Raw genomic sequence first — 13,875 nt, 5'->3', positions numbered from 1 at the left:
ATTTCGATCACATGCTCATCCAATGCCCTTGTTGCAGAACTTTGTGGTAAGCCTTTGCTCCATTTCATGGGGCTTCCTTTGGAGCTTGATTGATTTCATTACTTGGTTTTTGGTCGGTCCATCACTTGCGGTACGACCGAAATGTGGTTAGAAAAGAAAGTGTACGACCTCTAATGGTAATTTTATGGAGGTTAAAGAGGTGTGGTTAGATTTAATATATGTAAGGTTAATTGAGAATTGAGATGTAAGTTGGGATGGCATGCTCACAAAATTGTTATCCATGAAGAAAGCCAAACAAATTTGGAAACCTTCCTTTCTCTGTGCATCATGTTTATTTTAAATGCTCAATTTTAGATACCATTTCATTTGTATCATTTTTCTTGCTTTTCATCCATATCATTCTAGTCCTCTCAAAAGGAAGTCCATCACTATCTATTAGGATCTCGAAACTATACTGCAATATCGAAGATGAATTACAACAACAATAACTCCCTCTATTGATGACCGCCCCACCCTGAGAAACTACTAAGTAATTAAAAGTGTGCCACTTTGTGTTAATACTATAACAAGCTGGGGAAGGAAGCTTATCGGGTAAACTCTCGGTTTTCCAAGTCATCCAAGGCTGCAAAAGACTTTCGATGTTTGTGAGGATTATAGGATATAATAGAATCTTTTTGTAGCAACCATCATAGATGACTCATTGATCTAAAGGGACTAGAGTTAATTAAAAGGGAATGAGTTCAAACCCCATAATGACCATCTACCTTTGAAATTAGTAATTCCTGCAAGTGTTGTAGGGTCCGGTGGTTGGATAGTTTTTCTAGAATTTGGTCTTTAAGAGCCTGATATATTGACTATTAATCTATGTTCGGATTATTCTGTGTTGTTACTCAGAGCATGAGCCAAACTTATCGTCTTGGTTTACCAATCCGTCCTAAAATTCCTTGCTTCCATTGATATAAAGAAGGAACTGGGAGGTTTATTGTCCATAGAATAAATAAATCAATCATTATTGTTTATCTCAAATAGAATAACATGTGTCAATTCAAACGTAGTTGAGTAGATGGACACATTTTTTCAAGTAAAAAAAGGGTAAAATTAACTTATGTGCAACCATATCACTTTGAATGATTTTTTTTTCTTTTTTTTTTTAGACTCGTTTTGAATGAATTATTGTCGTTATAATAACATTTTTTAGACATACTCAGAATAACATTTAAGTTTTTGAAGGACTATATTTGTATCAATACTATATCAAAAGTTGTACTATCAACTTCAAGTGCTTGAAGTTGAAGAAAAAGGGTTTCAATTTTCCTTTAGGCTAATCAACTCGATTTGAAATTTAAATGTCACTCAATTTAAAATTAATTATCATTTTAATAAAGAATATCAAGTTTAAATTTTTTTTTAACAATGGGACAAATTTAAGCTTTCCAATTTATCATCAATTGATTACAATTATATACTAATCTAATACAATTTAAAAATACATCAATCTCATCAAATCAAAATTTCAACCTTTATGTCGCAAAAAAAAACTATATTATATCTTAATTGAGCTATATTTAGATTGATAACATTGTTGCGATGAAGAGTATTATTTTACGAGGGTGGACGGACCAGAGTTTTGTTGGCATAAAGCAAATTTTTCTTATCCAAATTGCCTTTATTTCACTAAACTCATCTATTTATGTTAGGAAAAAAATTTTGGATTTAATAACCCATTATTTATTTTTACTTTTTTTAACTTATGTATTTATTTTTCTTAGATGTCAAATATTTAATGGGTTCAAGGGGTAACTTCCTCCTTAATTTTAAGAAGTCAAAATTTTTCCTTGATATTGTACCATACCGACGCTAAAGTAAAGTTAGACAATTAATGAAATTTTTTTAAAGTTTATAGATAGAATATAACAAACACAATCATGGCGGTGGGGTTGGACAACTTTTTTTTTATTAATTCAATAATTACTGAGCGGGGATTGTACCACCAGCTTGATCTACCAATCTATAGTTGGGACATCCAATTTCATAGGCATCGAATTGCCTTTTTTACCTGAATTGCCATTATTTGACGGTTTGGTTGGAAATAAATCAACGAATCTTCCAAGATAAGGAGCTCGACACATCTTCTTTTCGATTCCATAGTTTTTTTTTTGTTGTATCTTGGTCTAAATGCTCACCTCTCTTTCATCACTATAGTTTTGCCTCCCTTTTATCTAATTGGAAAGCATTTCTGTAGTCCAACTTGGGCCTTTTGTAATCATATTTCATATATCAATGAAATAGTTTCTTTTTCGAAAAAAAAAAAAAATCAGATTGACACTGAACTTATTGAACTATGCGTGAATAGTCGGTATGTGTCCTGAGGCGGGTGCATGTGTCTTTGGGTATAGGGAAGCAAAGTTTTGACTCCACGTTGTAAAGAAAAAATGTTAATTCACGTGTATATACATATACACACATATTTATTTCAAATATTTATTATTCTGGGAATTTGAATATAGCATCATGAATACGATACTTATTTTTTTTAGTATAATATGTGAGGGTGGATGGTCAAACTCACGACCTCTTGATTTGAAATATATTACCAATTACTACTAAGCTAGCATGAAAATGATACTTACCAAGTCTTTAAAAGTTGAAAGTTGAATATTTATTACTGTTCTAAAAGTCGATGTTACAATCCACCTGTAAAAGAATTATAATGTGAAACAAAATAAGGGGAAAAAAATCTCAATGATTTTGGGTTATTGTCAATTTTGTTATTTTCTTTCAAATATTTGGGCAGTTGTTCTTTCTGTTCTTGTGTCAGTTCATATATTTACTCTCTCTCTCAAGTCGTTCCCTTTCCGCGTTGAAATCGAAGCACAAATTTCTCTCTTTCGTTAGCTGTCTTGCTATTTCTCTCCCACTCTCCTTTCTGTAATTACCCGTTTTTCGCTCCAATCTGACCTTATGATCAATCTCCAATACCCGAAGATTCAAGGGTTTTAATCTTCTCCTGTTTTTTTCTGGTAAGTTTTCATTTAATTTTCCTTCAAAATTGAAGATTCTTTTTTATTTTCTTCCACTCCTTTTGCTTTCTCTGATTTTGATGATTGGATTGTCATTTCATTTCTCTTTGTTTCCAAATTTTGTTATTCTATTTCGTCCTTCGAGCTTGTGTTGAAGCTGGGATTTGAAGGGTTTTAGTCGTCGTACAGTTTTGTGAAGCAGGAAATAAACCCAGTTTGTTCAGCGGGTAAATGATTTTTTCCTGTGATTTTGGTCGATTGTTTTTGTTGACTCGTGTTTTTGTGGCGGCTTGCAATTTATTGTTGTTATTTGACTGAACTGAAACTTATTAAGAATTCTTCATTCTGTGGAATATTGGTTCCCATTGTTAGGTTAGGGCTTTGCATTTAAAGACACAGTTGCAGAAACTTGCTTTAATTACAGAAATACAAACACGAAGGACAGTTCAAAGTTTGGGTGCGATTTTTTTTGGGTCAGTGTTGCTTTTTTGTTGATCCCCTTAGGCCATCTCTTGTCTCGTCATGGAAGTACAATGTGAAGCCCTGCTAAAATCTAAAAGACAAAACATAAAAAACTAAAACTTAAAATAATTAAACAAAAAAAGCCATAGAAAAAGCTACCTAGTGACCACGGATGAAGAAGGCTACCCACATGAAAACACTCTGCGTTTTACCCGCTACCGCAGCTGCTGCCATCGCCTGCCTTTGTCGCTTCCGAGACAATCTTGTTTGTTTTGGGCCAGACTCTTCTCCCAGTGTTAGTGTGAGCTAAATTAAATAAGTTCTATTCTTACTCTTTTTGTATCCCTCAAATTCGGATGAATTAAACTAAAGTAACAATAATCAAATTGAAATCCTTCTTTAGGATTTTCTAGTGGATTACATTTAGCATTTTTATGCTTTTTAGTGGAGTACATCTTCAACCCATTAAATTGCCTTGACATTAATGCTTTTTAGTGGAGTGAAGTACATTTAGCATTTTTATGTTAAATTTACATATATCCTAAAATAAATAAATAATGTATCCCAGTGTCAGTGTGTGTGTTCTAGACTCTTAGTTTTTTAGAAATTGACATATCGATGTATCTTGTTGTGTTGTGTCCGTGTCCGTGCTTTTTAGGTGAGGGAGCTCATTAGTTGTCATTGTTGGGAAATTTATTGATAAAAATTGTTAACTTCACCTATCAGAAGGAACTGGTTGCTGTTTTTTTTACCCACTTTGTTGGTTTCTTGTTTAGCTTGAGATTCTTGAAACCATATTTTCAGTTGTTACCAATTTTATTATTATTTTTTTTAATAAGAAACAGAAAGAACTTGTATTAATCACACAAAGGACAAAATAACGGCAGGGGATGAGAAGGCCTCCCAAAGGTTATAGACTAATACAACTTTCCAATCTTGCGGAGCATAGCTATGCTATAATTACCAAAAAAGAATTTATTATGGTTTAAACACCACAAGAAAGAAGAAGTATGAATACTCTCCCAAAAGGAATCAAAGGGGAGAGAGATGTCATGTCATTGAAGACCCACAATTTCACTCTCCAAATTCCCCACAAAATACCGTGAACTGCATTTCCCCCACAACACTTTTGCTCTGTCTTTTAGTTGCCAATTCTATGGATTCTTATTTATTGTTTTATGCATTATGTTTGTATATAGTATAATAAATGATAGGTAACAACATCAGTGGGCGATGATGGATGAACTGATGTATCGTAAAATGTCGACTAAACTCTTATGCACTAGAACTTGTGTCTGTTTAAATATTCAACAATTATGGTGATTACCATGTAACTTCAGAAAGAAGAGAGTTAACAAAATGTAGGAAGACTTAATTCTTTAGCTGATTGATCTCTTTTCAAACATCTTTTCTATTTTTCTATTTTTATTTTTTATTTTAACTTTTTGCGACGATTTGTTTTTAGTACTACAAGTGGGGTGGGAGCATTCGAACTCATGATCTCTTGATCTCTTGGTCAGAGACAGATGCTAATTATTAGCTCACAAGTCACATGTTGGCTCAAACATCTTTTCTTTGACGAACCTTTTTGGCAATTGAACTGCTACTAGGTTTAGAACGGATGGTTGGCTTTGTCTGGATGCTTCTGGTTTTGTAGAATCTCTGGTTTTTGTGTTTCTTTCCATTCTTTTTTTCTTTCTCTCTTTTCAATTTCCAGGTACCACAGTTTACTTGAGGCACAAATATTTTTGTTATGATAGTATTCTGTCTTTTCAAGAACTGAAGCTGCAAATTTTCTTTTTCCTTTTCCATATTTAGTACATGATATTTTATTTTATTTTTACCAAAGTTGCTTCTCTCTTACAGTGTTTATGGGCCACTCTGACTTATTGAATTTGCTATTCGCGGTGGGTGTCTGGTGTTCTGCATATATTGTTGTTGCAGTTATTGCGTCATTGCGGATCATCTCCTGTCTTTGTCTGCTTTGAATTAGTGATACAACTCGAAAGCTGCCATGGGATATGCACAACTAGTTATTGGCCCTGCTGGCAGTGGAAAGGTCTGCTATAGTTTTGCCGTTGGAGTATTGTTTGTTTATATGCTCATAACTGAATCCAAAACCATAACATTCCATTCTCAGGTGCTTAATAATTGGTAGTTGTTTCTTATGAAAATTTGGTTTTGGTTGTCTATCCCAGAAAATAGTAGCTATTTCCATATTGACTATCTGATTTCAACTGTGAACCATCTCAATTTTACAAAAGTCTCCAATCTCAGCTGCAAGAAATCATTTTTGGTCACTAAAATGTTAATCAATTCTGACTAACTTCAGTGAAATTTTTACCTGAATCAGTCAACTTACTGCTCTAGCTTGCACCAACATTGTGAGACTGTTGGTCGAACTATGCATGTTGTGAATCTTGACCCTGCTGCCGAACATTTTGACTATCCTATAGCCATGGGTAGGTGGACATTGCATTTGATGATCTTGTGAATTCAAATGATTCATTCACCAAACTTAAGTGATTTATATTGCATGCTTACAGATATTAGGGAGCTCATTTCATTGGATGATGTTATGGAGGAGCTTGGACTTGGTCCTAATGGTGGCCTTCTATATTGCATGGAGTATCCTTAAGTGATTATGCCCTTTTTTATCTCTGAAGTTGTGGGATGCAGTTTTTCTCTCTTCCTCGTGTTTCTGTTTGGTTCATTCAATGAGTGAACATGCTCTCTTTATTTCTGAAGTTGTGTGCAACAATTTGAAGAATATGCATGTGTGCTTATTTAAAACTTTATGAATAACCTTAATCTTATTTTTAGACATCTTGAAGAAAATCTAGATGATTGGTTGACAGAAGAGTTAGACAATTACATGGATGATGATTATTTAGTTTTTGACTGCCCAGGTTTGCATCACTCTCTAGTGTGTGTGTGCATGTTTAAGATACAGAGACAAATTCCCATAATACAATTGCAATTTGTTGAGGATGAAGATATCTTGAAAAAGTATGCTTATATAGTTCCCTACTTCCCTTACTACTTTGAGTTTCAGTTTTTAGATTCCAGACCTCCGGTGTCATTCTAGCTAGTTTCTTGTTAAGACGTGTAAGGAATTCTCTTGCTTAGGAGGTTATTTTAGGTTTCATACCTTTGATTTTCTGTTTGGTACAATGGAATTCTAGAAACCTAACAAAATAAAAAACCTTTCACATTCATACTTCTAATTTTTAAATAGTTTTTTGTACATGGAAACAAAAAATTTTATTGAGATCTGAGAAGTTATCATTTGTCAACCTTTTACAACATACGAAATAAACTAAAAAAACCTCCCAACTACTAACTAACATTTGTTACAACCTTTAAAATTACAAGATAGTAAACTTTTATCTGATCAAACTAAACTAGAAACTCCCTCCAAAAAAAAAAAAACAGTGCAAAGCTATCAAAATTCTTCTAATTAGAGTTTAACTTAGTGATGGTATAACTTTGCACAAAAAATTGGAGAGAACACACCAAGAAGCCACATTACTTCAGTTAGCTCAAAGGTTTCTTCTTATCGAGCACATTTGTTGTCGAAAATCCTCTTGTTTCTCTCACACCAAAATCTGGAAATTGTAGCTTGATCAAGTTTGGCCCCAAAGGATTCTTGCTTATAATTCATTTATTCATGAAATCTTAGGTCTGTTTGATATGCAATCTAGATTCTATCTCTTATTTTTCAGATTCACTAAATCAAATGAATTCAGTGAATATCTGTTTGGAAGATTTGTTTTTGAAAACTGTTTTTGGATTATGTGACCTAAATTGTGATCCAATTGGTGAAAATTCCGAAAACAACATTATGTTTTCAATTTTAAATTTGAAATTTTAAAATGCAAAATTATATTAAAAAAGATACAAATTTTGATAAATATCCTCTTCATGTTATAAACCGATTTCATTTTTGTTAAAATTAGAACAGATAAAACATAATATATTATAGATTACATAATAGTGTAAAATAATAGTTGTACGAAATTTATAACGTATATGTTAATAGATTAATTAATAATATTTTAGATTGTACTAAGTTTTTATTTTTCAAATTTATTTAAGAAGTGTAATAAGTATTTAGTTGGCAACTACTACTAGTTTACAAATATATTACTAAACACACTTTGAACAATTTTTTAAATTGAGATTCAATTTCCAAATCCATTACCAAACACTGAAAACATGAAATAAAAAATAAAACTATGTTTTCTCATCGAAACTCTTGTTTTTAGATTTCTATTTTCAGATCATCAACCAAATGCACTCTTAAGCCCAAGGGGTGACCCTATTGGCAAGGACATGTGATCTCTTGGTCATACCAAATTAGAGATCTCAAGTTTGAATCTTTGGATGAGATTAATACCAAAAATCATTGATGTCTCTCGAGTTTGGGTTTTGGGGTGGGTGCCAGTGCCCATGGAGTATAGTGGAGCAAAGCTCTGACTCCCGGTTATCAAAAAAAACAAAATAAATAAACCAAATGCACCTTGTTTATTTATTACTCTTCTCCAAAAATTGTTTGTTTGTAATTCATTCAATGCTCTTTATTAGTAATTTTTTTTAGTAACTTTCATTCAGAAGAAATAAAAGGATACACAAGGGCAATTCAAAAAAAGGAAAGCCAACACGAAAGGATCGAAGAAAAAAAACCAAGGGGCAGCCTAGTTAGTAAGGGCTTAGAGTCTCTTGATTATACTAGCTTAGAGGTTTCGAGTTCGAATCTTTCGATGAGATTAATACTAAAAATCTTTGGTATCTCCTAGATTTGAGTCTTGGGTCAGGTGCGCCTGACCCAGGGTATTCCAACTCCAAGTTATTCTTCTCCAAAAATTGTTTGTAATTCATTCAATCCTCTTTATTATTATTATTTTTTTTAATGAGAAAACCAACTTTCATTCAGAAGAAATAAAAGGATACACAAGGGCAATTCAAGAAAGGAAAGCCCAAGACAAAAGGAGCAAAGATCAAAAACCAAAAGGCCTGGCCAAAAAACTACACAACTACAAAAATAGCTCTAATTCAATATAATGAGGGACAAGTGTAATCAGTAGCTGAGACCCAAATGGAGGCTTGAACCTAGCCATGGCCCAAACTGAGGGCTCTCCACATCTCTACAGACCCTCCTATTCCTCTGAATCAGATATTTTATAAAGATCACAAAGAAATCTACGTTCCAAAGATCAATCCCTCTCAAAATGGACAATGGAATTAGATCTCCTCCCTTGCATAACCTGTTGCAAGCCATCTGGACCTCCAAGAAGTTGTCCCAAATTTCCACAGCGAATTCATAGGTTTTTGTTTTGAAGTTCAAGAAAGATTTCGAAAAAGAGAAGTGATTAACGTTGGTCTCTCCTCCAAGAAAAACTTCTCTTCCAACCCTCACATTTTATCAAAGACTGGTTGCTCCAAAATATAGAGAGGTCGAATTGTCTTCAAGATGGAGACCAAGCTATTCTTAGGTTAACGTTCCACAAATAAGCCAACCATGACTGACTGCTTGAATGTACATGTGAAAGAGCTTTCTTTGTGAGCATTGCACTGAAGCGCTTACACCTATAATAAATAATCTGTTCATTTTTAACCTCAATGGAAAAGATTACAGCAGATAGTTTATTGGAAATTTTCACATGATGTATCTATAGGTAACATGTACTGACAACATGAAAAGAGAAAATAAGAAAATAAGAAAACAACTTGAGCTCATATTGCTTCACATACAATGAATCACGTGTGTATTCATTTTCTGCTTTGGTAGGAAGGAAAATGTTCCTAGGACGTGCAATGTTTTTATTATGAAACAGATCTTACCTACTGAAGTTACTATTTGACGTGAAATATAATTTCTTTTTTGAGCTGGAAGTATGTAATAAATATTTATCACTTTTGACTATTATGTAGGTCAGATAGAGCTCTTTTCCCACGTTCCAGTTCTTAAAAACTTTGTGGAGCATTTAAAGCGAAAAAATTTCAATGTCTGTGCCGTGTATTTGCTTGATTCTCAGGTTTGTAAATTACACTGACCTGTTACTTGTCACTTCCTCCTTTTGATCATAACTTTATATCACCCCAACAATGCCTTGGTCCATTCTTTAAACTTATAATGGCAAATGCTCTATTTATCAGTTCATGACAGATATTACAAAGTTCATTAGTGGCTGTATGGCATCTCTTTCAGCAATGGTTCAACTTGAACTACCACATATTAACATCCTCTCCAAAATGGATCTTGTGACTAACAAAAAGGATATTGAAGAGTATGTATCTCCTATAACCACTGCATCATGAACTTATTACCATTCTGTTCTGTTTTCGTTGTTTGTAATTTTCTAACTTGCTCTAATCCTGTAAATATCCATTTTTTAAACTCTCTAGCTTCTTAAATCCGGAGCCTAATCCTGTAAATATCCACTTTTTAAACTCTCTAGCTTCTTAAATCCGGAGCCTCAAGTTCTGTTATCAGAGTTGAACCAGCGTATGGCTCCACAATTTTCAAAGCTAAATAAAGCTCTAATTGAACTGGTGAGCAATTTATATATTTCTCTTATATTACTCAAGTTTCAGGTGCATGGTTGAGAAGTCACGTTTGCAGTCATAATCAAAAGAATACGTTTTAAGTTTATATGTCTCCTACAGTGTATTTATTTTTTTTAATTTTGAAATTTTCTATAATAATAATTATTAGTTTAATACGAAACCAATAGATTTCCTACAAAAGTAGGTAGTCACTTCTAATGGTTTTGGCTGACACTGGGGTTTTGTCTTTCTTGAAGAAAGTACTTGCGTTTTAGTGTAAATAAATCAATCATATTTCTGTTAGATTGGAAGGCGATAATTTATTATTATACTTGTAAAGACCATCCAAGATACTTTCAAAGTTTCAATTATTGTGCACATTAACATTCCCATTTATATTCTTTTGTGATGATTATTTATTATTTTAGGTGGACGAATATAACATGGTCAGCTTTGTGCCACTTGACTTGAGGAAGGAAAGCAGGTACTCATTTTTCTGTGTGCACTCTTGTAGTTTACCACAATACTTGATTGTCTGTTGTATACCCTGATTAGCAAGATCATTATAGATACTCATGATTTTGATGTTTAAAGTTAAACTGGAAATTTTATGAGCAAATAAGTAACGTCCTGATAGTAAACTTTATGATATTTGAGCTGTTTATTTTTAGGACATCATTACATTGTTTGCCGTTGTGAACTGAACAGCCTCTGCTTTAATAAATAATTTAAGACTTCTGGATGTTTGATGATCGTGTTCCCATTTCAACAATTACACTATTGCCTAAAATTTTAATCTTTTATTTTTTTTTTAATTTTTTTCTGATCATGTTTGATGTTCATAAATGGAATGAAGTTTTCTGGAGTCGGTCCATTTAGCCTTGTTTGGCTATGTTTTTATTTTGTACAGGTTTAGTTCTTTTCATCTTTTCAAAATGGGAAATACAAACACAATTATATTAGGAGGAGGTGTAGGCTCTTGCTCGGTTTCACATTTCCCTTTGGGCATCGGTCCAAAGATTTTTGTAATTACTTGTTATTTTTGATTTAGCTTGATTGGAACCCATTACTTTAGTTTTGCTCCTTTTGTTGGAAATAAAGAATGTGTTAAGTACAAAACCAAAAACTAAAGAGAGAATAATAGGCCCAATAGTCTACAAACCACGGGCGGCTTTGTTGGCAAGGACTTGGGATCTCTTGGTCATACCGGCTTGGAGGTTTTAATTTTGAATCTTCAGGTGTGCTTCTTACAAAAAAAATCTTTGATTTCTCCCGAGTTCAGGCTTTGGGGTGGGCATGGTGTGCCCCTGGGCATAGGGGAGCAAAGCTCCAACTCCTAATTATCAGAAGAGAAAAAGAAAAAAAAACCAGCAGTAAAATCGCTTGTGATGAATAAATGTCCATGTGTCTCAGCATCTTTTTAAATATAAAATACAGCAGCTTCGGGAGATGGTCAAGTGGGGATGCTTCTTTTGTATCAAGTCTCGTGTGTTATTGATTGCATTGTGGACAAGCTCTCAGTAGAAGAACTTCTAACCCTTGTTACCACAATAGGTACCTGATGTTTAAATTATTGTTCTAACAAGTGTTAGGAACCTATTAGATACTTATTTAAAGTTTAAGGACCTATTAGATACCTTTTAATGTTTAGGGACTTATTAGATGCCTTTTAAAGTTCAGGTACCTATTAGACATAAAATTTTAAGTTAGAGGTTTTGTTAGATGCATTTAATTTTAAGTTGGAGGTTTTGGTAGATGCATTTTGCGAAGGACTAAATATAAATTTGACCTTTCATGAACTAAAATTTTAATTTAACCTTTAATAAATGTGTCTTTGACGTGTCTATATCAGCTTTTCAGAAAACTACGAATTACTAAGTTTGTGTTGTGTTGTGGCTGTTTTTGTGCTTCTTTCTTTTAGAGTAGTATTCAACTAGTTCCTGTAGCCCTTACGGGTTCAGAACAATAATATAATCTTGCTATTAGTTGGCTGTAAAATTGTTATTGGTCGAAATCAAAGTGGAACATTTATAGTCTTAAAATTTATTATGACTGTCTCCCAGTCCTTTGAATAAACGGCTGGAAATAGAATGACATGACATGACAAGAAATTTTCCAGATAGAACTCTTTCTCCCTCTCATCGACTTCATACTTCTTTTTACCATTGGTTTATAGATTAATTCTTCAGTTCATTTGAATTGATTTTACTGTTAGCTGATATGATATTGTTTGTTCTTCTGAAACACAGTATAAGATATGTTTTGGCTCAAATTGACAACTGCATTCAGTACGGTGAGGATGCAGATGTCAAGATCAAGGATTTTGATCCAGAGGATGATGACTAAAATTCCGTTTCCTTTTCATTCAACTATTGAGATGATGGGAGGGTCTTTTTTGGGGGCCTCTTCGATACTTGTATGTACTTCTCACCAAAATCAAATTAGAGTTGGAATCTTTTGAGTTGCAACTATATATATATATATATATATATATATATATGTTTTTTCTGTGTGTGGAAGTGCCGCACTTCATTTTCCTCTCTTTTTGTTTTTGGTGAAGATGAGTTTTACAACTTGAAAATAGAGAAAGAAATGGGAAGAATTTTAGTTACTATTTTGATAAAGGTTGAGTTGGATGGATACTGAAGAAGATGAATAGGAGGGAAATTATTGTGATCTTTATTATATTGGTTTAATATGTGCGTGCTATTTTTCAGTTTTTCTGTATTTTTTTAAGAAGTTTCTGATTTATCATCTGCTGTTTGCATACCTTGATACACTACTATCCGAATAGCATCTAGAGCGGTAAATGGTGTACCTCTTTTTGTACCCTTGTACTGGCAGATGATCAAGAAATTACCTAATCCATACATTTGTAACAGTCACAATTGTATTATTGAAACTTAGCTTGAACATGAGCCCTTTGGTATTATATGTTTACTTTTATGTGAGCACATCCATTTCTACGTGAACTGATTCTTGGTACGAGTTTTAACATATTTTATCATCTCATAAATTGAGTATAAGTCTCATTTTAGTATTTGAACTTTTGAGATTATTTTATTGTAGACCTTAAATTTTTCAAAAGTTTATTTTATAACTATTTTTATTTGTAGGTTATTCTATTGGCAACTGTTTAATGGATGTATAAAGTGGTTTGAATGTGTTTATTAACGTGTTGGTGTGGACATGTGTTGGATTTCTACCCACAAGTTAGTCGAGATTGGTATTGGATGAGTGAATATTAAGTGGCACAAGAATAACAAAAATTAAAATGATTATTTTTTGACAGTGACAAACAAATACTAATACTAGGTGTTGAAATGAGATTTAAATTTATTCTTGATATGTAAAAATCCTCAATCAAGTCACTAAAATAATTATAGATGTGAAACATTAAAAAAAATTAAAAAAAATTCGTGAAACAACCTCTGGTATTTTATTTCATTCTATTTTTAGTTAAACGCCTTAAATTCTAATGCACTCAATTGATGCAATTACCTAAAAAAAAAAAAACTGATATGTGGAACAAATTGTTAATATGACATCGGTAAAGATGATTAGTGAATTTTGATTAAATCATGGGCCTAAATTGAAATTTGAATTCATAGCGATTAAATTGAAACTAAATCCAAACCATATAGACCAAACTCAAATGAAGTCTAAATTATAAGGACTAAATTGATGCTTTTAAAAAAATTACAAGGACTAAATTCAAACTTGTACAAATAATAGGACCAAATTTGTAAACATTATGCAGCAGCTAATATTTTCTTTTTCCATTTGAAAAAGAATATTTTATTAATGATATGAAACATTGGAAAGGAAAACTCTACAAGTCTAT

At 32.7% G+C, this 13,875-nt stretch overlaps 1 protein-coding gene across 7 annotated transcripts; it reads left to right on the top strand.

Annotated features, from left to right (window-relative positions):
- Nucleotides 1-2,767: 2,767 nt before the first annotated feature.
- On the top strand, nucleotides 2,768-12,747 carry LOC111013445 (P-loop containing nucleoside triphosphate hydrolases superfamily protein). Of its 7 annotated transcripts, none has more exons than XR_015787261.1 (11): nucleotides 2,770-3,020; nucleotides 5,349-5,622; nucleotides 5,836-5,944; nucleotides 6,029-6,110; nucleotides 6,306-6,391; nucleotides 9,417-9,520; nucleotides 9,642-9,772; nucleotides 9,944-10,037; nucleotides 10,460-10,515; nucleotides 11,469-11,585; nucleotides 12,281-12,747. XR_015787261.1 is itself a non-coding variant. In XM_022287889.2 (11 exons), the coding sequence occupies exons 3-11, from the start codon at nucleotides 5,497-5,499 to the stop codon at nucleotides 12,375-12,377; spliced, it is 885 nt and encodes a 294-aa protein (XP_022143581.1). In that variant the 5' UTR covers nucleotides 2,775-3,020; nucleotides 3,166-3,247; nucleotides 5,349-5,496; the 3' UTR covers nucleotides 12,378-12,747. The 7 variants fall into 7 exon arrangements, 6 of the variants coding, with proteins under 6 accessions (XP_087973808.1, XP_022143581.1, XP_022143582.1 ...); XM_022287889.2 differs by lacking the exon at nucleotides 11,469-11,585 and adding an exon at nucleotides 3,166-3,247 and having other exon boundaries at nucleotides 2,775-3,020; XM_022287890.2 differs by lacking the exon at nucleotides 11,469-11,585 and having other exon boundaries at nucleotides 2,775-3,020; nucleotides 5,427-5,622.
- Nucleotides 12,748-13,875: the final 1,128 nt, after the last annotated feature.

This window comes from Momordica charantia (genome assembly GCF_013281855.1).
Source record: "Momordica charantia cultivar OHB3-1 chromosome 9 unlocalized genomic scaffold, Mcharantia_2.0 BLBB01000009.1, whole genome shotgun sequence".
Taxonomy (NCBI): Eukaryota; Viridiplantae; Streptophyta; class Magnoliopsida; order Cucurbitales; family Cucurbitaceae; genus Momordica; species Momordica charantia.
This window is presented reverse-complemented; position numbering and strand designations above follow the sequence as displayed.

Bases quoted from the DNA above. Each gene is read 5' to 3' on its own strand.
- LOC111013445 (XM_022287890.2), top strand. From the start codon at position 5,497: ATGGGATATGCACAACTAGTTATTGGCCCTGCTGGCAGTGGAAAGGTC. The intron at 5,623-5,835 runs GTGCTTAATAAT...TACCTGAATCAG, and splicing joins CCATAACATTCCATTCTCAG to TCAACTTACTGCTCTAGCTT. The intron at 9,773-9,943 runs GTATGTATCTCC...TAAACTCTCTAG, and splicing joins AACAAAAAGGATATTGAAGA to CTTCTTAAATCCGGAGCCTC.